Source organism: Castor canadensis, chromosome 8, assembly GCF_047511655.1.
Source record: "Castor canadensis chromosome 8, mCasCan1.hap1v2, whole genome shotgun sequence".
In the NCBI taxonomy this organism is placed as follows: Eukaryota; Metazoa; Chordata; class Mammalia; order Rodentia; family Castoridae; genus Castor; species Castor canadensis.
The window spans coordinates 49152271-49178558 of NC_133393.1; the positions used below are offsets into that span (position 1 = coordinate 49152271).

The 26288-nt window shown below is 39.4% G+C and overlaps 1 protein-coding gene across 3 annotated transcripts in view; it reads left to right on the top strand.

Annotated features, from left to right (window-relative positions):
* Nucleotides 1–26288, top strand: part of Lyrm4 (LYR motif containing 4) — a 153601-nt gene that overhangs the window by 13843 nt on the left and 113470 nt on the right. For all 3 annotated transcript variants that reach the window (XM_020151421.2, XM_020151424.2, XM_074082975.1), the window contains exon 2: nucleotides 26064–26184. In XM_020151421.2, coding sequence (XP_020007010.1) covers nucleotides 26064–26184 — 121 coding nt within the window. The remainder of the gene's footprint in view (nucleotides 1–26063; nucleotides 26185–26288) is intronic.

Consider the following 26288-nt stretch of genomic DNA (forward strand, 5'->3'; position numbering starts at 1 on the left):
CTATCATGTGGAAGTTACAGCAAAATAAGTAGGATCATAAAGTTAACATTTTATTGTTTTTCAAAGATCTGTATTCACTTCACTATTCTCACTGAATTAAATTAAGTTACTTATTTATATAAGGAAAAAAAAGAGTAAGTCAACTTGACTGAACAAATATGGATTATTTACAAAGCTCTTGAACCTTCTCTTATTTAAATGCCTGTGGATCTGACTTAATTTAGGTATCTTGTATGTGTGTTTGGGTAATCAATGATGTCTTTAAACACAAATCCTCTAATGAGAATTTTTTTTTTTTTTCTTTTTTGGTGGGACTTGGGTTTGACCTCAGGGCTTCATGCTTGCTAGGCAGATACCCTACCCTACCATGTGGGCCAGCTGAAATTTTTCTTTTTAAAATATGAATATAGAATTGTTCTGTAGAACACATACTGCATGATTCTGGCTTCTCTTGACAATATCGTTTTTGCTGTATTGTGGTAAAACCATCTTTTTTAGTGTTGTTTTAAATTCTCAGTAAATAAGAGATTTTGAAGATGAAGCTCAGTGGTTAGAGACCTTGTGTAGCATATGTGAATCCCTGCATTCAATCCTCAAGACCCCATCTTTTCTCTCATAAACTGAAATCAAGCTGCATTTAATCTTATTCTTAATTTGGTTTGATTTGCTTTTGTTAACCAGTGAATCACAATTGTATATGTGTGATTTTAAGCAAGAACATCAGTAAAATAAGAATAGGTAAACTAAAATAAAACCTGGAATGAGGCCTTATTTTGTAAATGGGATATTTAGAAGACAGGATGGTTGGTGACTAGGATTAGGGTCTCAGGTGTGGCTCTGAGCTTACCAATAACCTGTTCAAAGAGAGGACATGAGTGGCTATGACATAGAAGCAACCAGCTGCTTAGAATTACAGCCTCTTTCTAAAAATGGTCATGTGTTGCTTAACGGCAAGGATCCTTCTAATGAATGGGTTATTAAGCAGTTTTGTAGCAGGAACATCATAGAATGTGCTTTTACAAGCTAAGGTGCTGCTATATCACCAGGCAATACAACCTTAGCCCTCCTTGACTAAAATGTCATTTTTCGGCACATGACTCCACAGCAGTTTCAAATGCAATTTCTTCTGCATCCTATAATGGTGGCACAAGGCCACAGTAGTGAAACATTTTGCAAAGACCCAAGATTCAGGTCTCTGGCACACACTGTAGATACATCTTAAAGTAGCTAGAGGAGTAGAGGACTTGCCTTGTAGCCAGTATTCCATACATAGTTTTTATTTCAGTTTAACTGTTGATATATTTTAAACACATTGGATGTGAAATTAAACTCCTGTACAAAACCTAGGCTGAGTGGAAAGCCAAGAATTGACTCACTTGAGGAATTCACCCTGGACAGAGCCAGAGGTCCCTAAGACCTTTTAGATCCCCTCCAGTTTTGTACTGGGAAATTTTTTAATGAACTATTATTGTGGATCTTTTGTTTGTTTGTTTTTAACTTACACTTGAGACCTTAAAGTAAGTTATAAAGTAGACCTCTGGTAACTAAGTAAGTCTATAAGGTCAGTATGAGTTAGGAGCCATTAAACATGTACTGAAAAATAAAACTTTTGTTTGAGAAAATTTTATCTTAAATTTTACAATATTTTAAGCTCGGAGACATTTTCTGTGAAGACCTCTCACTTTAAAACCTCAATATCTGCATAAGGCAAGTGGTTTTCCCTCTGTGCTGAAGAAGAGATACTTGACTATGCTTTGTTCTTAAAAAGCGATCATGGTTTTGTTGCCATATAATTCCCTCTCAAATATTATTTTAAAAAATAGAGTTTAGCATTTCACGTGGTAATAATATATTTTTCTTACTCTAAATAGGTGTGTGTGTATGTGTGTGTTTCAAACTAGTGAGAACATTTTCTGTTTCCACATTTTTTCCAGTGGCAGTCTATCTGTGAACACACTGTTTTCTGATGGAACCACTTCATAATTCAGTAGAGTCTGGACACAGAACTAAAAGAATAGGCTTTGTATTTAATGTTGGGGATAAGTTCATTGACCTTATGTCTAACAACAGTTGGAGGTATATGTAAATTATTCCCAGAACTGTCTAATAGTAACAATTTGCAATGAAGAAAAGATATAAACATGTACTTAGTAGGCAAAACATAAAAATATTACCCAAATTGCTTATTAGGAAAATAGTCGATGGATTTTAGTTTAGCCTGTGATGAATATAATTCTTCTAGCCAAATATAGCTAAAATTTGATTTACAATGGACTAGAAACATTGCATTCGCTACCAGGTCTCAGGTTTTGTGGGATTTTTTGTTGTTGTTGTTGTTTATTTAAATAAGTAGTTATGACAAAGCATAGTACATTTTATGAGGTAGCAATGATGACTAGAGACTGGGCTCCTGATTATGAGAGATGAAGAGCCTCATGGAGAGTGCATACCTGTGGTATATGGTGGGGTAAGCAGGAATGCCAGAGACAAAGCTCTGCAGGAACCCTGGGGCTCCAATGTGGTCTGGGAGTAGGGCTAACTATCACCTATGGTGGGAGCTCAGGAATTTAATATTTTCATTAGTGGAAACTGCATTTAGCTTGCAACCTATAATTCTAAAACTATAACCTGACTGTTGGTTTCCTTATTCCTCAGCCTATCAATTTCACCAGAGAATTCCATCCCGTATTCAAATCCCCATGTTAAGGGAAAAAGGTAGTCTTTATCTTTTCCTTAACAGTCCCTCTCTCCTTTTTCCAAAACTTTCCTTTCCTCCTTCTTTTCTGTACATTTTTCCACTTGAATAGAAATTGGGATTTTGACTTCTAAATTTGTTACTGGCCGCCCTTTGCAGAATGGCTTCCCCTCTGCCACAAAATTCTCTTCAGCCTTCAAAGATGTCCCTGGAAAGCTCCCAGGCTGAGTTACTTTCTCCTTCCTCTCTGTTCTTAGAGCAATTTGTAATTTCCCAGGATCAGAAGAATTGCAAGACCTTGTCTAGTTTTCTTTTGAATTGTTAGTAACCATCAGCACCTGGGACCTCCACATGTAAGTGGTCAAACCTGTGAGCCAGTGGCATGCCTTTGGATGATGAGCACATGAGGGGTACATCCAGCAAAAGTACATCTTAGGGATGTTTGATACACTCAGAATAAGTATTCTATAACACTTCATCCCAAATGAATAAATGAAATCTATAAACAGTCTCACATTTATAGATATATTGACTGGGAGTACAGAGAATTTCCATATACCCCAGTGGTATATAGAAATACCATATACCACAGCATTACCAGTTACTATTATCTTTCATCACTGTGGTACATTTGTGATAAATGTTGAACCAATACTGATACATTGTTAACTAAAGTTTACGATTTACATGATGGCTCATTACTTGGACAGCTCTGTGACTTTTGAAAAATGCAAGATGCCTTGTGTCAACCACTACAGTATTACACAGAATCCTACTCACTATATTTTGCTATTCATGTGTCATCCTTCTTAAGCAAAGCAAAATGGTTGGTTTTGGTACCAGAGTGTTGGAGAAAGCTAGGGAAAGAGGTCTAGAATAGCAGTGGGTAAAGGACACTTATCAAGACTAGGCTTCATATCCCAGAGTAACCATCTCAAAGCCAGGACTGCCCTTGATCCCGAGCAGTCCCAAAGACTACCATGACCTGCCTTTGGAATCTGTTTTGATTAGAAGACCTTTTGGGAGAAGTAGTGGGGATGATACTGAAGAGCTGGCAAATGGAACTGGCAAACATGTAAGATCATCTAGGGTTGAATGAGACAGAAGTATAGTAGGTGAAGATGTTCCTGATTCTCAGGAAGCCTAGTGGATCAGTTAGCTATTGTGGAGAGAAGATTTGAAGTTGTTATGGTGCTCTGCCAGTAGCCTGTAATGAATGTTTAGGACTTGACAGTAAGAACTGCTACTACTGGCCCTTGTACCTGCCCCTTCATCTCCAACCTCTGAAGCTTGAAAATACTGCCTGGGCAGAAGTTTTGTCCAGATCAGCACTTCCTAAAATAAGTTTTATGGTGGGTGGTGAGAGGTTCAGTCAATGGATCCAGAAACCTTACTTTGTCTTTTCCTGCTCCCAGGCTTCTTCACTGTTTAATATGCAAATGTTCTTTGTGAATGTTTCTAACCCTTCCATCATGACTAGCATTTCCATACCACAAATGCTGAAAAATGCCAGTCTATATGTCAGCTCTGATTTTCACCTGCTTTACTACTCTGATAGTTGATCATACTGTGTAACTTTTAATGCAAGGTAGATACTTTTAAATTTGGGGTAGTTAAGATGGAGCTCAGTTAAGTTGTTCTATCCTACATTAAAATGATTATTGAGCACCACCTTTTTTTTTTTTTTTTAATGCTATGGGATATGAACTCAGGTCTTTATCCTGCTTGAGCCATGCCTCCAGCTGAACACCGACTTGAAACCTGCTGTTTGTTAATTCTGGACAGGACTTACTGTTCATAGCATTAAAAACAATATTGGAACCAAGTGCCTTCTTGCTCTCAGCATTGTTGTATTTTGAAAAGTTGGCCTTGGATTTAGGTCAAATAATGACAACACAAAATGAAAGTGTGTTGCAGATTTCTTATCTCTGAGGTTTTCAATATTAAGAGACAAGTGAGGAGTCATATTTTTCCATTTGCAGCCTAGTATACATAGTTATGGTCTTCATCTAAAGACAGCAGTTACTGGGGCTAAGCACTTAGAAGAATATCACATTAAAAGAAAAATCCAGTGAGATGGGATAGGTTTTATTTGCAGTGCAGTGATTTCCTCCCCTATGTTTCTTCACATAAAGCACACAGGCTCCCTTCATGTAACAACGTTTAGTTGCCTGTTTTGTTCACATCTTCTTCTTAAACAAGGCATGCTCCTATGTGTCCAGAAGTGGTGGTACATTTGAAAATCATGTATATCCCAAGAGAATTTCCAAGAACTGGGCTGCCCAGGTTAGTAGGCAGTCTGGGCTTGGGAGCTCCATGTAGGGACTATAGACTTTTGGAAGGTTGCAGGGACTGCCAGGGGCCAGGTTCCCTCAAGCTCTGAAGCCTGATATTCTCTGAAGTAAGAGGTGGCAGATTCTGCAGGTAAACTTTCGCCAATCCCATAAAAGAATGAAGAGAATAGGTTGTATTGATCTTCAGATTTTGAGAAGGCAGTTTTTACTTGACATACCAATGTATTTGTACATTTTGGCAGATGAATGCCAAATGTATTTACTATTTCTATGAAAAAAGTGGTATGTCAAACAGTAACAGAATTGTCAAATGCAAATGTTTGCTCAGTTTCCTTCAAGGAATCAAGAGTAATAACAACAAACGGATGTGGCAAAACAGGAACCCTTATACACTGCTGGTGAGAATGCAAATTAGTACAACCATTATAGAAAACAATATGGAGATTTCTCAAAAAAGTAGAAATAGAACTGCCATGCAATCCAGTGATACCACTCCTGGGCATTGACCCAAACAATGTAAAATAGGATACAGTAGAGACACGTGCACACCGATGTTCATTGCAACACTATTCACAATAGTTAAGCTATGGAAACAACCCAGATGCCCTACAACTGATGAATGGATTGTGAAATTATGGTATATATACAATGGAATATTACTCAGCCACAAGGAATAATGACATGGGGTTTGAAGGGAAATGGATGCAATTGGAGGACATCATGTTAAATGAAGTTAGCCAGAATCAGAAACACAAAAGATGCATATTTTCTCTCATACCTGGTAGATCCAAAGATAAACATATATACAAAACAAACTTAATCATATACAAACTCAGTTATAGAACATGTTTGTAACAGTGTAACTACTCTGTGGAACTTGGGGAAAGAGAGAAAGAAGAGAATGATAGAGCAACAGTAATATTGCATGTAGGCCCCAAAGTGACCACACAGAGAGGAGTGATCTGGCCAAGAGATTCTTTATTGCCGGGTGGGAGAGGGAGAGAGCCGAGAGAGAGAGAAAAGGGCAGGTGCTTAAATACCCCTCAGTGAGACTTGGCATGATCTGATTGGTTAGGATCTTATGGTTCATGCTGATTGGAGGTTGGGGCAGAAGGGGAATTCAAGCTAGACTTGAGGCAGGACTGTGACCCTGGGAAACAAGCTTAAGGGTGCAGTAAGAACTGAAACCTATCAGTGCCATTATTGCTAACATTCCTCCCTTTTTTGTTTGTTAAGGAAGGGGGGTGTTGTGTTCGTTCTGGCTTCTTTGAGCTGGCAAGGGGCAGCATAGGGGAAGGGAGGGTTAGTTAGCAAACAGTGTTGGGGTGGTGAGCCACATGATGGCATACACCCAGGCTCCGAAAATGAAAATTTCCTCTTCCCTGAAGTTGATGAAGGTCACTTGTAGCCATAGGTCGTAAAGAGTCTTGAGCCAATCCTCCGACCTCTGCATGGTGGGTATCAGCCAACTATCCTCATGTAGGGAGTCAAGGAATTGTAGCAGGTGTCCTGTAAGGGGGTCTTGATGTTTATAACCTGGTGGGGAGCCTCAGGTTTGGACAGTTTTGGAGTGGTTGGTATCCCTGGATGTACAACTGGTTAAACTTTTGATCAGCAATAGCAGACATGCAGTGTGATATAAGGGAGGAAGGTTAAGAATAGCAGAGCAAGAAACATAGGCTTTAGGGTGGGCATTGGCCAGGAGAACCACTGTGAAATGTTCCCTAGACAATTTTAAGAGTCCTCCAATTCCCTTCTCCATTTTTCTAATTGTTTCTTGAGAGGTGCCGCCATTGGGGGAACCCATTGAGCTTGACAGCAGTGGGTGTCATGAGAATGACCAGATGAGGGCTGGTCCATCGAAGTCCCAATGGAAAGGGTAGAAGATTGTTTTTGGAGAACAAGATGCCCTGGTTTAGCAGAAATTGTTATAGGGTGGGGCAGGATCTGGTTTGCATGCTCTCTGAGAAGTTCCCTGAGAAGGCAGGTAGTCAGCCAGAGGAGCAGAGTCCGTTGGAGGCAAGTTTTCTAAGAGAAATGGGTGGCCATACATTATCTATGACCCAAATAGGAATATTAGGAGGAGCATAAAAAGGTGTCTGTTTACCTAGGGATCTAAATTCTGCAAAATCCTATAACTGCCAGGAAAGCTGTAAGCTGTCTTATGGTGTGGGGGTTGGGAAATGGAAGATTGGGTTGATGCATTTATGACTCAGAGTGAGTCTGTCCCTTTAAGGCTACACCTAGGTAGGTGACCTGTGGGAGGCAGGGGCTGTCAGGATTTAAATGTAACACTCTTGGATAAAAGAGAGCTTTTGCTCATTATTTTATATAAATTGACACCTTTAACTTTTAAATGTTTGTACCATATTTAGATAAAGTATAACATAACACTGTTACAAGGTGGTCATTTAAGACACATAAGCAAATATGTAAATGAATTCTGATTTTGTAGTACTTAAAGCTTAACAAGATCAGCAGAAAACACAAATAATTTCTTTGATAAAATCTTTCTCTGTAATGGTTTTTTGTAGACGTTACTCAGAGCAGAACAATATTAAAATAACCTTGTTATTTCATAGACATAGAGGATTTGATTTTAGTTTGACATGACCCTACATATCTTTTAGGCAACTCTTAGATTATATTCAACTTTAACTTTATCACACACTGAAGTTTTTATTATACACTTTTCAAACTTACTTAGACCTTCATACAACATACTAAACCCTTTGATGGTTTGTCCTTATCCTTCCTATTTAAAACAATCTTTAGGACAAATCCTTCTTTACAAAATTCCTTCTCATCCAAAAAACCATTCCTTTTTCCTTTAACTTCCCAAACAATACATTTATTACCTATCTATGTCCTTTCCAGTTGTTTACTTTGTAACTTGTATTTTAAAATTAACTTTTATAAGAATTAAATTTATTATAGGGACTGGAGCAACTAACTAGTAGCCCTTGTTGTTTTAAGGAACTTATGATAGGCATAAGGCCTCATCAGCCCTCAGGCTTGAGGGGATATTGTTTTGGGTGTGGAAACTGTGAGGGATTTTTGAGTTTTATTTGAATAGGGAGGGCCGTCCTGGCTCACCCTACACTCATCTCATCAGTCCACACTGTAGAATCTCTTTGTTCCTGAAGGAGGGGGCAGCAGAGATGGCTGCCTGGGGGAAGGAGAATTTGAGCTTTTAATTGAGATAGTAAATCCTGTTCCAGCAAGGACACTGGAGTTTTGGGTATTATGAAGAAAGAGTGACAGAAGAGGAGGTCTCCCCAAGAGCAGGCCAGAGGCTAGGTACACTAGCGCTCTAGGGGCTGGCCAGATTTGCCCCAAACGATAACTTTTGTCATTGGACCGGCGACCAGGAGAAAAAGGTAAAAGAGAGAAACAGGCTCCACTGTCTAGGAGGAAAATGACCTTTTGTTTTTCTGCCATTATGGCTCCTTAACATTGATGCCAAGAAGTGGAGTGTGGACAGGAGGCTTGGACCCATCAATCCATAGGAGGAGGCACCTCACCTTCCATCTGGAGATGGGGGCACTTATACCTCCAGTAGTAACCCTTGCAGAGGGCAGGGTCCTGGTTGGGGGTGGGGCTGTCTCCCGGGCTGTCCCCCCTTAAGCATTCTCTGCAGAAGTGCCCCTCCTGTCCACCACGGTAGCAAGTTCAGGACACAGGCCCCAGTCGGGTGGGGCCCTCTCTGAGAGCAGCAGTGAGGCCATGGTGTCTCTTATCTTTTTCTCTCCTGTTAGTAAGGTCCCGGACATACAGACATGGCTATAAATACAGACATGACTAGCTGTATTACTTGGTTCAATGACTTTTCCCTTCAGCCACAGTCTGAGTTTTTATGAATATCTGGGACTGACTGTTAGAAATTTATCTTTGGGATAACCTCTCTCACCTGTGACTCTGAGTCCACTGTGGTATGCTTTCTGATAGCATCCTTAAGATGCTGTAGAAAGGTAAGAGGATTTCTTTATTTTTTTTTAGATTGTTGCTGTAAAGTAAAGTTGTTATTTTACATTGACACCTGACACTCTGGAGAGCAGGTCTCTGAACTGTTCTGGGCCTCAGTTTCCTCACTTGAAGAATGAGGGATCTGGCCTATGTTAAACTACATTTTTCTACTATGAGATGGCTGAAGTGACATTAATGCCACTTATCTTCTTTACCTTTTTTTTTTTTTTTTTTTTTTTTTTAGTAATGCTGGGGAATTGAACCCAGGGCTTTGCACATGCTGGGCAGACATTCTCCCTTTGAACTACTTCCTCAGCCCCAAATATTATTGTTATTATTATTTTTTTTTTTTTACTTTGGCTGTACTGGGCTTGAACTCAGGACTTTATGCTTGTAAAGTGGCACTCTACTGTTTGAGCCACATAATCATTTCCAACCTGAGTGGCCTGGGCCAGAACCCATTGCTTCTCTAATGAGATAAGAGTCTGGTCTGGTAGAAGCATGATATCCTTTCATGTCAGTTTGAAGGTTTGGATCACAGAGATAAAGGCTTGAATGTATTTGTCTGGGCATCAGTACAGCTGTTTAGATGTTTTTAACTGGAAGGGGACATACGACTTGCCCTCTTCCTACCATTGCCTGTTGAAGAGGGAAGCACTCTTTAAGATGTTCTGAGTATTGGGTGGCTTAGAAGGTAGAAATTTGTATAGGGGACCTCAGTTTACATTTTTACTTTTATAGAAAAGGTCTAATTGGAGTATGGTATTGTAATTTAAGGAACCCTGTGAAAGCCACTTCTCTTGGTCACCCGAGACATACTGAGGCCGACCTCAGTACAAAGCTTCCAACATCTACCAGCCAGAAGACTGGACGATGCAGGTCCCATCTAGAAAGAACAGAACGTTAGGATCCTGTCTTTTAGCTAACAGCAGGCCACCTCTTTAATAAAGGCTACCTTTTTAACAAAGAAATCATTTGTAAAGTTAGAGAACGGCATTCAGAGGGCATTTCGGGCCAATAACAGTACCATACAGGACAATTAGTGTTAATATCTGGAGGGAAAAATTTATGCTGAGGCCAAAGGTATAGAAAATTCTAAATGAGAAGTTTAGAGACCACAGTAATGTCGGTTTTGTTATTTCTGGAACTATAATCTTGAGCTAACAATTGGCTTACAAGGGCTGGGTCTGATAACCTGAGGTGTGAGGTGGGCCTAGGAGCAGGACTTGTGCAAGGCACCACTCCCTCCACACACAGCTGGGACAAATGACCCTGACTGCCTAGGCCTGATCCTGTGGCCTGTCGCCGTTTCCACCTTCCTGTGTACTCTGTACGCATTTATTCTAGGGGAAGTGGCGGCGGGCCACAGCCATCACCATGTGTGGCTGGCAACCCAGGATATACTGGGTCCTCTCTATGGATTTTCTTAGCTATGGCAGGCATTTTTGCTGTAGACAGAAGCTGGCATCCTGTGCACAGGTGCACCTGTTTGCTTTCCCTCCTCCCCTTGTGGGGGCGGAGTTATGGCGTGAGTATGGAAGCTGCAGTTTTTTGTAAGTGCTTTTGTAAAGCAGCTGACTTAACGTTACTTTAGACTGAGAGGTCTGGCAAACTAGTTGGAATAACTTAAGTCATAAAGTACCATGTTACAAGTTTTTCATGGGAGGCAGGGTCCCAGTAAGCCCAAGAAGGGGAAAGCAGACAGAAACAAAGGACACGTGGTGAGAACATGGAGGAGGCAGAAAAGGTGTGCTGACATCTTAGGTAAGGGAGGGGAAGGCAGAGCCTGGAGGCATGACACACGCCTATGGGATTACCCATCATCTATGCCTCTAGGTTGCTCCCATTCATTGGTACTAGCAGGCTTTCAGCCAAACGAAACCTCCACTCTCTGGTCACTGTCTTAGGAAAAAGGGACATTAGATGTGGGGGCAGGGGAAGAGAAGCAGTCGTCAGATGCCATAATCAAACAGGACTCCACCAATGTAGCATGAGGTGTACCCAAATAAATCCGAGGCTTGGTCTCAGTCCACAGGAAGGGAGCATGAGCTCTCCCAGAGCTGGAATCGTCTTGGGGCCAGAATTGGCAAGGAGTGGCTTGCTTAACTCCATGACGGGGAAGGTTTTTCAGGAAGATAGGAGGAGATAGGTATGGTAAGCAGTGCAAGAAGTATGTTTACATGGGGAAGGAGGAGGTTTTGGAGAGGAATTGGCTGATTTAGAAACTGGTTTACAGGCTAATAGAATCTGCGCAGGGGAACAGAAAGTACAGAGGGAGGGTTTGAGGGCAAGAAGCACATGTTTTGGCTTGCAAGTGGTGCAGAGAGCCAGATTTAGACAGAGGTGTGAAAAGGCTTCGACATAATGGAAACTCTCCCCATCATCCCGATCTTTCACAGTAGTTATATGTCCTGTAAAAGGTTGGGATAAAGACCCAAAAAGGGGCCAGTGACTTTGGTTGTCTAAAGGATGAATGGGCCAGATTTGAGTGCAAAGCAGGTTAAAGTTTTTGGTTTTATATCTGGGGTCAAACCCAAGGTGTCTAAATTATCGAGGAGGCATCTCAGTGGGGAGTCAGATGGCAAAGAGGAGGAGGCCCCCATTTTGGGACCTGGTCCTGAAAAAGGGGTTGGGAGGATATTATGAATCGTGGGGCATCCCCACGCAGCTCAAATATCCGAGAACGGTACAAGGCGTATGAGAAGCAGTCATCACTGCGTTCTAGTGGCTTGTAGGGCCAAAAGGCCAAGGGGGCTGTGGGTCCCCCGGCGCCGGGATTTTCAGAGTGCGGTCTCTAAGACCGATACGAAAGAAATAGACCCAAGCCGAGGCTGATTGGGAAAGAGGTCTTTCCTCTACCGTCTGAGCCCCAGAGATGATCAGAAAGGGGGAACGCTGAAACCCCAGAGAAACCGAAGGGAGAGGCCGCAAAGGGAGCCCGATAACGGTATGTGGACTCACCAAAAGGATGTCTGGTGTTGGATGCGATCAAGGGTGATCGGGAGGATGAGTCCTGGCCAGTCATGTCCTCAGGGTGGTTGTGGGGTGAGTTGGAATCGGGGTCCCACCAGGATTAGTGGGGAAACCCGATCCGAGTCATGGCACCAAATGTAGGCCCCAAAGTGACCATGTGGAGAGGAGTGATCTGGCCAAGAGATTCTTTATTGCCAGGTGGGAGAGGGAGAGAGCCGAGAGAGAGTGAAGGGCAGGTGCTTAAATACCCCTCAGTGAGACTTGGCATGATCTGATTGGTTAGGATCTTATGGTTCATGCCGATTGGAGATTGGGGCAGAAGGGGAATTCAAGCTAGACTTGAGGCAGGACTGTGACCCTGGGAAACAGAAGCTTAAGGGCGCAGTAAGAACCAAAACCTATTGGCACCATTATTGCCAACATTGCATACCACAAGATGTGAAGGTAGAGGATATATGAATGTGTACTGAAAGATGTTGAAAAAGGGGGAGGTGGGAGGTAAAGGGGTAAGGGAGAGTATTCTAAGGGATTGAAAGAGCAAAGTAAAGCATGCCTACAGAGTGCATATGTTGAGACACCCTCTGAATGTCAACTCAGATATTAATTATGAAATTCAGGACTGTAAAATATGCACAATGTGTAGGAGGGGTAATAGTGGGAGGGGGGAGGGTGAACTAAGGAGATTAAGGTGACGGTATATGGACTTCATATACCTTTATGAAACAGAACTAGAAAACCTCCTGTAATTGCTTTAAGTGGGGTGGAGAGGGGGCTGAGGAGGAGAGACGATGGGGTCAGTGTAACTGATGTACAAGATAAGTCTAATCAGAATTGTCACTATGAACCCCCCCATCATCAATATATCCTAATAAAAATTTTAAATGAAATTAGATCCCAACACACAACACGTATGAGATGATTCGCAAGGATGTTATGCGTGAAATATTTGGACCTACTTATAAGAAAGACACAATAGCAAGTTGCTATTGTAAGTAGTCAAGTAGTACTGTTTCAATAAATAAATAGGTAAACTGTTTCAATGGAGTTGAAACAGCAATTGTTGGGGCTAAGCACTTAGAAGAATATCAAAAGAACAATCCAGTGAGATAAAATGAGTTTTGTCATTTGGTACCTGACCTGAGAGTACAGAGATTTGTGTTCCACATCTCATACTGCTGGGGCATCCCAATAGATGAAGAGGAATTTTATGCTGGACAAGACTTTACAAATGCCCCTTCTCTATGAAACATAAAATTAAAGCCCCTCAAAGGAAGAAGGGACTACCAGATTTTGTCAATAAATCCAGGGATGTGATTAATGTTTGCATTTACATAAATGTACATGTAGAATTCAGAGTTCTTGAACTCCAAGTAGGCTTGTTAGTGCTGGGATTGAGAACCCAGTACTCTGCACTTGCTAAGCAAGTAGTCTTCAGCAGCAGACATGTCTAACTCCCCATATTTAAGTTCCCTGCAGTTCTTTTGAGCTAGGACACTCACTTAGATTTTGACCATACTCTCTAGCCTTCATGACCTTCGGGTCCAGAGGCCTTTTTTACTTTCTTCTTGCTTTCTGTCTTGCCAAATGGATGAGGTTACTGTATACCCAAATTATTTTTATTTAGAATTTTTGGTTGGGTTAGGTTTGTTGTTGATAGTTTTTTGTTTTGTTTTGCCTTCTTCATTGTTGAATAGCCCAATAAAAATTCTGCTGTTCTTCCAGTGCAGGAAGAGTGAGGGAGAATTATTCTGCATTTCATTACCCTTTGTTTTAATGTTTACCCTTTTTCCCTCCTTCCTTGGTCATTTATTGTTGCTAGTGACTAATGGCAGCAGAAAGGATTTGGGGGTGGGGGGGAAGGAAAGGCTCCTTCTTAGAAGCGTCGATAGGAAATACTAAGAAGGAGGTTTAAATTCATTTGTAGTCTCTGTTAATCTCTAATAAGAAGATGCCTAGATTCTTTGTGTCCAGCATGAAAGAATCCAAGCAGAACACGTGGAAGTAGAAAGGTTATAGAGTTTAGTAAAGGTAAGGGGAAGGCATCACAAAAAGCAATGGTGGTCTCACCTGGCCATGTGGGCCAGGTGGAATGGAAACATGTTTGCTGCATGGCTCTCTGTTTCATGGCCCTTTTATTTATTTTTTTCTTTGACAATTTTTTTAAACTTTTTAAAATAAGTTTACGCTTAAAAGTTGCGACACCTGTATAACTTGTACAAATAATAGTCTCTTCGCTTAGATTTGCATTATGGTTGACATTTTACACAATCATTGTACAACTGTTAAAACAATGAAATCACCATTAATACAATATTATTAGCTAATCTACAGATTTCATTCAAATTTTACCAGTTTTCGCTCCACTTCTTTTTGTGTGGGAAAGAGTGGGTGGTTCCTGTGGGTCAAGCTAGCGTGATTGACAGTTATTCTGAGCATGCATTTATGCTAATTCTCAGGTACTTCACATGGATGGAAGTTTCCATAGTGTTTTTTCTTTGTGTGCCTTGGTTTGGTTTGGTTTGCTTTTTTGGCCTAGCTCTGTGACAGGCAGAAATTTTGCAATGGAAAAAAGACTCAGGGAGTGTCTAATCTGAAATGCCTTAGTCTGTTTGAGCCTGCCTGAGTCCCAGTTGCTTCCCTATTTCTAATCTGCCTCATATTGACCAGGAGGTATTTCCATTCCCATTGTTCATACTTGTTTTTTTTTCCTCTCATAAATTAGAAATCCAGAATTTATTAAACTGTAGGTTGGTGGTATTCATCATAAATTTTAAATAATTTAAAGGTCATATCTTACTTTGTCTAATTCACACTGTAATTTTAAAATAAATTTGAGGGAATTGTGTTTGATAACCTAGCGTTTAACCGTATTACATAATGAAAGCTTGAACTTGCTTCTCTGATAGTAGGTCAAGCTAGGTCTGGTGGAGTGTAGGGGGCATATCTATGTCATAGTACTTTTAAAAGAACGTGGCCAATTCCATAATAGAATTTGTAGATGTGGAAAAAATGAGTCCTGGAATCTCCCTCTGTCCTTCCCCTTAAGAGAGCAGTTTGCAGGACACCATGAAGGAAGTACAGGCTCAGCTTCTAGTGGGAGACAACTTAGCCAGAACTGCCACCTCTGGGATTCCAGCTTTCATACTAAATAGCCACATCAAAACTCAAATGAAATAGCAGCCAGGTTCCTCACTGCTTGATCTATATGCCTTACTGCAAACAAGGTAAGCACATTTTATTGGTGGCCTTTACTTTATATTGAGAAAAATCTTGTTGACAACAAAATGTCAGTGGCTGTGAAGATAGATAAAACTGATAATGTGTTTTAATTTTGATGAATTATAGATTAAAGATCTTAAATATTTTTAAGTAACACAAAGGACACCTAGACAGAAATGCCCCTAAATTCTTCCCCTAGGAACAGAGAAGAGCATCTGCTTTCTTTTTTTCACTAGTTCACAATATTTTTAAGAGAATGTTATTTTAAATAATCCTCATAGAAACTTATCTAAAATCTGTAGTTACATGAATTTTTTGTCATTATTTTGAATATACTTTTTCTTATTTTTGCATAATTTTCCTTGCACAGTAATTTTATTGTTTTAATAGACATTAATTTACTGTAATTTCTGGAGGATTATTGGGTTTTTTTGAGGGGACTGAGTCAGAGGGTAACCTTTGTCTTAAGAACTGGCTGTTTGAGAATTTTGCAACTATGAGGGTAAAATAGCTAGTACTGCCCTCTTTGAGCCCTGGAAAGTGTTCTTTCCCTCTTTGCCCTTCTGTTATATCCTTCTGTCAAAACTGCATCTGTGGGTTTACTCACACATCTATCTTTTCGCTAACTACACCTAGGCAGCCAAACACAGCTGGGAAAACATCACGTATTTTGGCAAATTGGTTCCATCATATTGGATGTTAACCAAACTCAAATGGCCCTTTCTCATTCTTGGCAACTTCTAGAATCTATACACAATATTTCTGAGATGATTCTCTTCAAACTTCCAAATCTCTTCACCTTTTTCCTTGTTATTTTGTTTCCAGATGTATAAGCCAAATACCATAATATTTAAAACATTAAATGTTAGTGCCTTAACTAATTTTACTGATTTTTTTTTAATTTTTATCAAATTTTCTAAAAGCTTTGTTTCCTTTTTGCTCATGGGACTCTACTACCTTGCTTTGCTAGACTATAAGGAAATAATTTATTAAATTTAGCTATTTTAGTATTACAATATGAAAATCATTAATTTTTATCTGCATATTGCTTTGACTACACAAGATTTTTTTTTGTTGTTATTTTGACTCCATAAGATTTTTATGTATTGTATATTTCATTATACATTTTCTTAATTGTGGTATGAATTTCCTCTTAGACCAAATTACTGTTTTTGTATGTTTTCCCAAGAATTAGGTTTTTGCTACTGTGTTTAACACTGCATTCAGCAAGTGTGTGCTGATTCCATTCGCATTGAAGTGGCTAATAGCCTCCTGGCAGTCTTACTCCTGTATGTAAAGGTTGCCTTCTTATTCCCTATTAGTAATTCTGGCTTTCTTGCCCCCATGTTTACCCTTTTTTCTCCCTTCTCTGTCTGCTCTTAAGTATTGGTCTGATATCTCCACGGCTCTGTCCAAGGCCAGTCTCTCCTATTCTGCTACATTCATGGGAACAAACAAGTTTGCCTCATACTTCCTAGTACATCATTTTCATTTTTATTTCATTCCCTGTAACTTTATTTTTTTATTTTTCTTTATTATAGTATACTACTAATTTCATTATGTCACCAGGACACTTGGCAGTTAGAAAGAAATAATGGTTATTGTAATAATTTAGGAAGGCTAATCTCCAGTAATTATTGCTAATATGCTTTCTTTCTTATTTCCTTCTGATTTTTCCTATGCCTGTATGCTTTCCATAATTGACATAATCCTGAACAAAAAAAATTATATCCTTCACTTTAAAAAAAACTTAATATTAGATGGTAAAATTAGATGCATATTCAACACTTTCCACAAAAATAAATCCCAGGAATAGCAAAGAATTAAACATGAAAAGCCAAACCCGGAAAGTTACCAAGAACATGAGCAAATTTTTTTTTTAATCTCCCATTACAGAAGGCTTTTATGTATGTGATGGATGCTCCAGAAGCCTAACATAAAAACTAGTACACTTGACTACATAAAAAGTAAACATTTCTACATGGCAAAAACATAAAGCCAAATGACAACAAACTAGGAAGAATCCTGCAACTTTGCACAGAGGACTAACTTCTTAGCTTCTAAAATAAGTCTTGTAAATCAGGCAGAAAGACCACTCAGCTAAGAAAAGACAAAGGATATAAACAGAAAAATACAAATGACCTTAAACTTACAGAAATGTGGTCAGTATTGTTCATAATAAGAAAACGTAATTAAAAGTAAAATAAAATATTATGTTTCAGCCATTGGCAAATATCTAAAAATTTAATGATATGTTGTATCGGCAAAGATGTTAGAGAAAGAGGCACACATACATTACTGGTGGATAAATGGATTCACACAGCCTTTATAGAGAGAATATCGGTAATACTTTATCAGAGCTACAAAAATAAATATTTTTGACCAACTCCATTTCTAAGAATTGTTCCCTCAGATGTAATGCATGTGACACTGCAGTAGAGAGGGGTGTCAATTAAGAGCAAGATAGGAAGCCACCTAAATATCTGTTAGTAAAGGACTGGCTAAAAATGAATTCTAATATCTATACAATGAAATACTATACTACAACCATTTTTAAAAAGCAAGTCCTGTTTGTTTTGCTGTCAAGTGATAATAAGATACTTTACTGAACAACTTAAAGCTGCACATATGTTTAGAACACTGCCACTTCAGTGTTGAACATGTAGGTTTATTCTATTTTTAATGCTTATAAATAATTCTGTAATGAACACCGTTCTGCATTTATCTTTGTAAACAATCCAGATTATGTCTGTAGGATAGATTGCTAAAACTGGAGCTTATAGGTAAAAGATTATGAAAATTTTTGCCCATTAGTATGCTATTTTGCCCACAGAAAGTACCAATTTATTTTCCTACCAGCAGAATGTACCTGTCCCTTTGTCTTTTTTAAAAATGCTGGGTGCGGTGCCTCACACATACAATCCCAGATACTGGGCGTGGGGGGCGGTGGGGCAGAGATCTGTAAAATCACAGTTCGAAGCCAGCAAAAAGTTAGCTGGCTGTGGTCTCATGCACCTGTCCTGTTATCCCAGCTACACAGGAGTCATAATTAAGAGGATCACAGTCCATGCTCTCCCAGGGAATAATGTGAGACCTTACCTGAAAAAATAACTAAAGCAAAAAGGGCAGCGGGTGCAACCCGCAAGAGGAAGGCCCTGAGTTCACCCAGGCTCCACCCAAAAACAGTGCTGTTAGTTGAATGGACATGAATTGTATCTTAAGTTCGCATTTCTTTGATTATGACTGAGGCAGAACATTCTTATACCTGTTGTTCTAACTTTAGTTATTCTTTGTGCTCTCTTGTGAATGATCTTTCATGGCTCTCGGTCTTAATATCTTTCTTCTTGATTTATATGAATTATTTATATGCTAAGGACTTCAATCTTTTGTCATGTTTGTTTCTAACCGGACTAATCCTTTAAGAACAAGTAAGAAATAGCCACAAACTCCCACTGGAGATGTATGCTCCATGTATGCAGGGATAGTGAGCCTTAGAGGAAGAAACCTGAGGAAAGACAGGCCTTCCCATGCCACTGGGTTGGCTTGGCCTTGTGGAAGATGCTAGGTGGAGTAGCAGAAATGAACAGGAGTCTGCTGAGTCCTGTATTACATCCATTGTAATGAATCTGACCCTTGTCTCAAGACAATGGCAAACCATTGGGGAATTTTAAACTAGGAAGTATGTAGCAGGTTTTATCTCCAGCTGCCCCAAAACTCAGAAGCTTTGATCTCCATAGTGGGTTTTCTCATAGTAATATCATCTCCACTACCCTTCATTGGTCACTGTCTTCCTTTTTAAAACAATTAAACACAATTATTTCACGTACTCTTAGTGCTTATATCAATAGATCCTTCCCTCTAAAGCTCTCACCTACTTGTCTTTTCTTAAGACAGGCCTGGCACTTGAGCTATTTGTAGGAACACTCAAAGCAGTGTTGAGAGATAAGATGCCTTTTTAAGCTTTGATGCCAGAGACAGTTTTTTTTTTAATGCCTTTTCAAATGAAAAACAACTTAGCTTGGACCAAGTACTTATGGAAGATTGGATAGACCTCTGGAGGAAAAACAGCATAGGACTGAAAACTCACAAACTCTGTGGAGTCAGCTGGATTCAGAAAGAACTCAGCTCTGCCACTTACTAGACTTGTGATCTTGCCCTAAATTTTTTATAATCTCACTGTGTGAGCATCATGTGAGATAAGGTATACTAGGTATTTACCACAGAACTCTCCACAAGTTATCTGTACCATAAGCTATTATTTTGTTATCCTTTTGGGGCCTCAAAACAGAACTTTAGATGACTGTGGCTTTTCCTGGAGGGTTTTGAAAATATGCATTTGAGGATATAGTTACCTATTTTCCATTGATTATAATCTCTTTAAGGCTCTTTCTTGGTCCTTCTTTTAAGTTTTTTTCCCAACCTTGGAGTTCAGGGTTTTATAAGTAAAAATATTGACATTGTCTTCTGGTTATTAAATCTCAAATGAGTCTTCTCAATTTTTTATAATCACTACTGGGACATTCAATTCCATTATAATTATCTATGAAATTCAGTTTGTTCACACTTACTATTCAAAGGTTATATACCTTTGCCTTATTTTGAAGGTTAATTTTCTTCTTACATACTTCGTTTCAGCTTACTTCATTTTTCTATATTTTAGGTTTGAATTTGAGTTTGCATCTACTTTCTGTAATTCAGTGCTAATTTCTATTTGTTCGGCTATATACATACTCTCTTGTGTTGCAATCTTTGTTTTGTATTTAATTTCTTTGCTTTTTCTTAATATATGATTTCTGGGGGTTTTGTTTTGTTTTGCCGGGCAGGTGCTCTACTGCTTGAGCCATTCCTCTAGCCCTAGATTACTTTTTTTTTGGTGGTGGTACTGAGTCTTGAACTGTACCACTTGAGCTACACCTTCAGCCCTTTTTGCTTTAGATATTTTGCAGATAGGATCTTGCATTTTTACCCAGGCCAGCCTCCGACAATAGTCCTCCTACATACACCTTCTGGGTAGCTGGGATTACAGACATATGCCACTGCACCTGACATAAAGTCAACTTCTTGAGGAATAATTTAGATACAATAAAATGTGTACATTTTAAGTGTACGGTTAAGTGTTTTGCCACAGATGACTGTGGAAACACCACCTCAATCAAGAGGAGAACCATTTCATTACCCCCGCAATTCTCAGAGGCCGCTTTGAGTCCACTTTGAATGGCTTCTTTCATATTTCATCTCTTTGAATATATCTCAGACCCTGAGGCCAATAATCTTGTTGTTCTCTGTGTACCCAGCACCTACCATAGCACTGACATAACAAGCCTGTGATAGGTGTTTCTTAAATGAATTCTAATTATGGATTCTGTATCACTACCTTTCACAGCATATTTTAATCTGTGCTGCAAACTCTTTTCATTCTCTCTTAGGCAGTTTCTCATATTTTGTTATTTTTTCCTCATTGGTTATTGGTAGCTTTTGAAGGTCTTTGTGATTCTGCTCATAATATTTTGAAGCTAACTGATTCAATACACATTTATTGAGCACCTTCTTTGAGCCAAGCATTTTATATACAGTGGTGAACAAGAAACACTAAACACCCTGCTCTGTGGGCTTACATTTTAGTGGGAACTCACATTTATAAGAAGGAAGTTTTCACCTCTCATCTTCACCCTATCCCTACCAGGATGCTTATGACCTTCAAATGGTCTTTGAGCTTTCTCTTTGTAGGCATTGGCATCCATCTGCTTAAACTCTGCACAGATACACATCCTAATCCCAAAGCTAGTGCATTAGTCTGAGCGATAAGAGCTTGAACCAAGATCAGGGCCGAGGGGTTTGAAAAAGTGGAAGGTGATTCAGAAGGGATTTGGAAGGTTGAAATAGTAAGGTCTTGTGATTAGTTGAATATAGGGAGTTGAATAAAGGAATATAGGGATTTGGAATAAATCTCCCAGTGTCTGACTTGGGCAGTTGGCTACACAAAAATGCTCCTTTTTTTGGTTGTTGGGAGCAAAAGGAAAGGAAAATGGTGACTTCAGTTTTGAATATGCTCAGAAGAAGCATCTGTATTTTTACTGAATATTTCATTGAAATCAAAAAGGCAAGTGGATAATATGGATTTAGACCTCAGAAAAGAGGTCTGGGCTGGAGAAATAGTAGAAAATGTCAGTGGCACGTGTATGACAGTTTACACCAAAATGTCAGTGGCACATATGTGATCGTTGATACCTAGGACACAGACACAATTATTGCAGAGGTCTTATTAAAGAGAGGTTCACATACCAACCTTAGAAAACACAGTATACAAGAGACAACAGAAAAAGATGAGCCCACAGAAAGAAGAGACTAAGAAGACCAAGAGGAGAAGCCTAAACTAACTGTGAAGCCCTCTATCCAGAAAATGTAGATATCTCAGTTAAAAATTTGCAAATGGACTGGAATGTTGCTCAAGTGGTAGAACACCTGTCTAACAAGTGTGAGACCCTGAGTTCAAACCCCAATACTGCAAAAGAAAATTATTGGGCTGGAGGTGTGGTTCAGGTGGTAGCACCTGCTTCACTAGCTCAAAGCACTAAGTTCAAAATCTAGTACCACCAAGAAAAAACAAAAGAAGAACATGGGGCTGGATTGGATGGAATGTGTAGTTCAGTGGTCTAGCATGTGCTTAGCATGCATAGACCTTTGGTTCATTCTCCAACACCAAAAAGAAAAGATTGCAAATGATACCTCAGTACAAGATTGCAAATAATTTCTCTCATTATGAAAAATGTGGTATGTATGTATTTATTTAGAGATCTTGCCATGTAGCCCACACTTGCCTTAAACTGCCTCAGCCTTCTGAGTGCTGGGATTACATGCATCAACCACTACACTTGGGTAAAATTGCAATATTTTTAAAATAATTTAAAATTAGTGGTCCAGTTTTAAACCACTGTTGCCCTTTGAGTATTCAGGCTTGAATCTTGTGACTAGATCTCCAGAAGTGAACAGATAGTCACACAAAGACATTCAGCATGGTATAATCAGATGGCATGTTTTGTTTTGTTTTCTTGGAAGCTTGTTTTAGGTTTGGAGAGGTACAAGAAGAGGCATAGGTGTGTTTGCAGGATGAATCAGCAAAGAAGCCAGCATTCGGGATCCTAATGAAGAATAATAAGAATGAGGGACATTTCATTAACTGGTCACATCCCACTTTGGTTGCTAAAGCTGATGTGAGCCTCCTACTTCTGGAGGCTGTTGTTATGGCCTGCATTTGACCCAAAGTGGTTCTGGAAGGAGAGAAGCAATACCTCAGGCACTGAAGAGCTTTCATTACTTCCTGCTGCAAAGCTTTGGAGTGAATGAAAGAACCTCCGAAGTTTTGAATCTTGCAGTAATGAAAAGAGCCAGTTACAAGAACCTGTGAACACTTGAAATCTGCTGGTAGACCAAAGGGTAATAATGGAAGGGGTAGAAAAGGAAAACACCACAGAAGGTGCACTAGGAAACTGCCAGATTTCAGGAGGGTGGAGGGAGAGTGACTTTGGTGGAACAGCATTGTGCTACTCTCCTGTGAGTGCCCACTGCTTCTCCTGTTTGGTCCTGTTGCCCTTTCTCGGTTTTTGTTATTTTGTGTTTTTGCAGTGCTGGGGATTTCATCCGTGGCCTGCTAAAATGAAGAAATTATAATGACCTTTAACACTCAGCAGGACTGCACCATGTAAATGTATTTCATTTGTTAAGTATGTTTCATGCCTTATTTCAAATAGCACTTTGAGGATCATATTCACACAAAGCATTATCATGTAGCAGCTGGTCACCCTTTTCATTACAGCATCAGTACATTTTTCTTTGGAAAGTTCTTGCTCAGTGATATGGCCAAGCGGCTGCTTGAGAATGAATGATTTACATTGCTAACCAGTAAAAATGAAGAAAAAACGCCAGTGATAAAAGCAAGGCAGAGGCAGGATTGAAATAGTTGATGGTTAGCCCTCTCATAAAATACGAGGTTTCACCCATATTTGTGCTCACCTTCACAAAATTGTTATCATTTGATGTAAATTCACATAACTGAGAAATACACTGTTCATGCAATAACATCTTTGTGGTTCTGAGCCAGTGAAATGTCTTCTCCTGCATATTAAATTGTTTCAAGACAGAGGAACAAATAGGAGGGGCACCATTATATCATCATTTCATAGGTGCATCTGGAATTGACACAACCATTGATTGCTTTAAATGTTTTTAATCCCAAAATCTAGAGCTGCATTTCTTTAGGTAAGGACTTTGGAAAACAGGAGACAAATAAGAATGTAGAACAAAACTTTCTGAACTCTGAACCTTAAACTTGTTGAGTCTGAAACTGTTTTCTGATTTTTTAAAACTTTGGAGAACTTACTCAGTTCTCTTTTTTTTTTTTGCTATTCTGGACTAGTCACTCTAAAGAAATCAAGATAGTGATGGCTACTGTAACTCATGTTGTTTTTTCAAAAGCCCATGCTGTGTCCTGAATGCAGTTATGCTGCATAACTGAATGAAGTTAAACCAATGGATAGGATCTGTGATGTAGTTCCAGTGGTAGAGTGTAAGCTGTTTACCGGCTGGACCTGGGTGACTGAAGCCATAAAAGAATGGGTGAACTACTGAATCCTGCTCAATAGCCACTTTAATGAAGTATACTTTGCTTTTTATAAACTCCTTTTATACAGAGAGCATATGGTCAAAAAAAGCATGCCAAGTATTACATGTGAAGGTTACATTAGTACAGGGAAGCACAGTTAAAATTAACTCTTTGTTATGTCTCCTTTAAAATGGGAACAGAGAAGCAGAAGCACACCATCAGCATAACTTTCTTATTTACATCTGAAGGACACGAAGCCATCTGGGAACCTTGAATACTGTTTTTCTGGATGTCTGGCTTTCTCACAAGGCCAGATACCAACTCACACAGGCAAGGTCTGGTCTGAGACTTTTGCCTCAGTTCCTTGGAGCTTTCTCACAAGGCCAGATGCCAACTCACACACACACAGTCTGGTTCCGAGGCTTTTGCCTCAGTTCCTTGGAGCTTTCTCACAAGGCCAGATACCAACTCACACAGGCAAGGTCCCACTACTGGCTCCGACAGTAGAGCACAGGCTTAACATGCCCAAGGCCTTGGGTTCAATCCCTAGCACCAAAAAATAAAGTAAAATAAAGATAATTCCTGGAGGTCAATTCATGTTACAAAAATAATTTTACACTTGGGTCTGCTCCTATCATCACAAACAAAAATCCTACCTTGCAACTTTTGGAGTAAGTAGAAGAACAGAAATACTGTGTTATATAAATAGCCGTTAAATTGTGCAAAAAAAGAGCATCAGAATTGATGTGCACTTACTTACATGGCTGCTATCTAAAATCTTGTTAGATTAGCAGTTCCACATAAGAAAACTCTGTGTGCCATATATCTCTTGGGAAAATTTTCTCATATCCCTTTATAAGTAAATGATCCTCATTTAAGTTGCCCGGTAGCTGCTGTAAATAGATTCCCTCTCCAATCACTACAGCCCCTAACATTGATACTGAGCACGCAGAAGCTCCTCAAATTCTCCAGCTGATTCTCAGAGGGTTGAGATTAGAGTCATTCTGAAAGGCAGGTTCCTAAACTCTGCCTTTCTCCTTGTGGTTCCTAATGTTGCAAGATTTATAAGACTCTTGCTTTTAAATGTATAAAGCCCTACCATTTGCATTTTAATGTGAATTTTTGTTTTATTTTGGAAATGTTTATCTAGAACAAAATTTGTGCTCTGAAATCAAGGGCTTTGGTATTTCCTTTTCCTCCTTGCTTTGCCTCTGTTTCCATTCTATTGCTAAATGTTACTAATAGTATCTCATTGATTCTTTAGCTGGTGTTTTAAAAGTCTCAAATCATAAAAAGACTAGGGAAAACAGTGTCTGGTGTGATGCAGTCCAATCTGTAATAGATGACTGGTAAAGTCATGACTGTCTGAGTATGGGGAGCATGTCTGGTTAAGGACGCTTGATTCTTTTCTGTGGTAATTTTCCAGACCACTCTACCCTCTTACCCAAACTGTACCAAAAAGGTAATACTGATTGCATTCGAGTCTAACTAGAATAATAATAGGAAGAGTGGCTTTCATTTATTGAGTCTCTCTAAGTATTAGCCTCTGTGTCAAAATCCAAACGCTCCTAATAAAGCCTAATTCTTCTGACCTCCCTGAGCCATGTTATACGTCTTTGACAGGTGAGGAGCCTGGCCTTATGTTAAGAGGCTGGCCCAAGTTCACACAAACAATAGAAGCTGAAGCAAGGTTATCAGCCTAAGCCTGTCTGAGTCAAAAGCCTTGCCCTTAAACTCTTTTCCTATACAGCAAATGCCCCTTATCTGGGGGAAAAGGGAGAAGTGTGCATGCATTCGTGTGTGTGTATACATACATGCAAACAGATGTGAGCACTTTCAAGACGGAGAAAAGAACTTTGGCATAATCCCAATATTTTACTAGCATCCTGATGTGGACCACAGCCTTACATATTATATTACAGAAAGAGAAATAGAACCAGAAGAGACAGGGGTTGGAAAGCTTCCCATTATTTCAGTGCATGATGATGAGGTGCATCATTTAACCTCTGAATTCTTGATTTGTCTCTGCACATTAGAGGTTTAATTATCCATGTTAATGAAGGCAAACCAGATGTGAATAACTCCATAGAGCCAGTAACCTAAGGACGATTTCAGTGGCATTTAGCCATTTGTATGTGACTTGTTTGGGATAGATTTATTTTCCTAAAATCTGTTTGCCTGTCCCATGAGCAAAGATCAAAGTGGTTTATTGATAGGGGAATATTTGGCAGTTATTTTTAGAGGGATAGCTTTTAAATCCACTTAAAAGCATAGTCTCAGACCTGCTGACACCTTTTCTTTCTCTGAATTCATTTAGAACTTATGCTGTCAGGAGGATAAGAGATGCCTTCAGAGAAAATAAAAATGTAAAGGATCCTATAGAAATTCAAGCTCTAGTGAATAAAGCCAAAAGAGACCTTGGAGTAATCCGTCGACAGGTAAGAAGACTTCAGTGCTGTACTGTTTTTCATTAATGGCCTTCAACATTGACATTTTCCCCTTGATTGGACATCACTGATTTTGGTGTTTATGATTTACACAG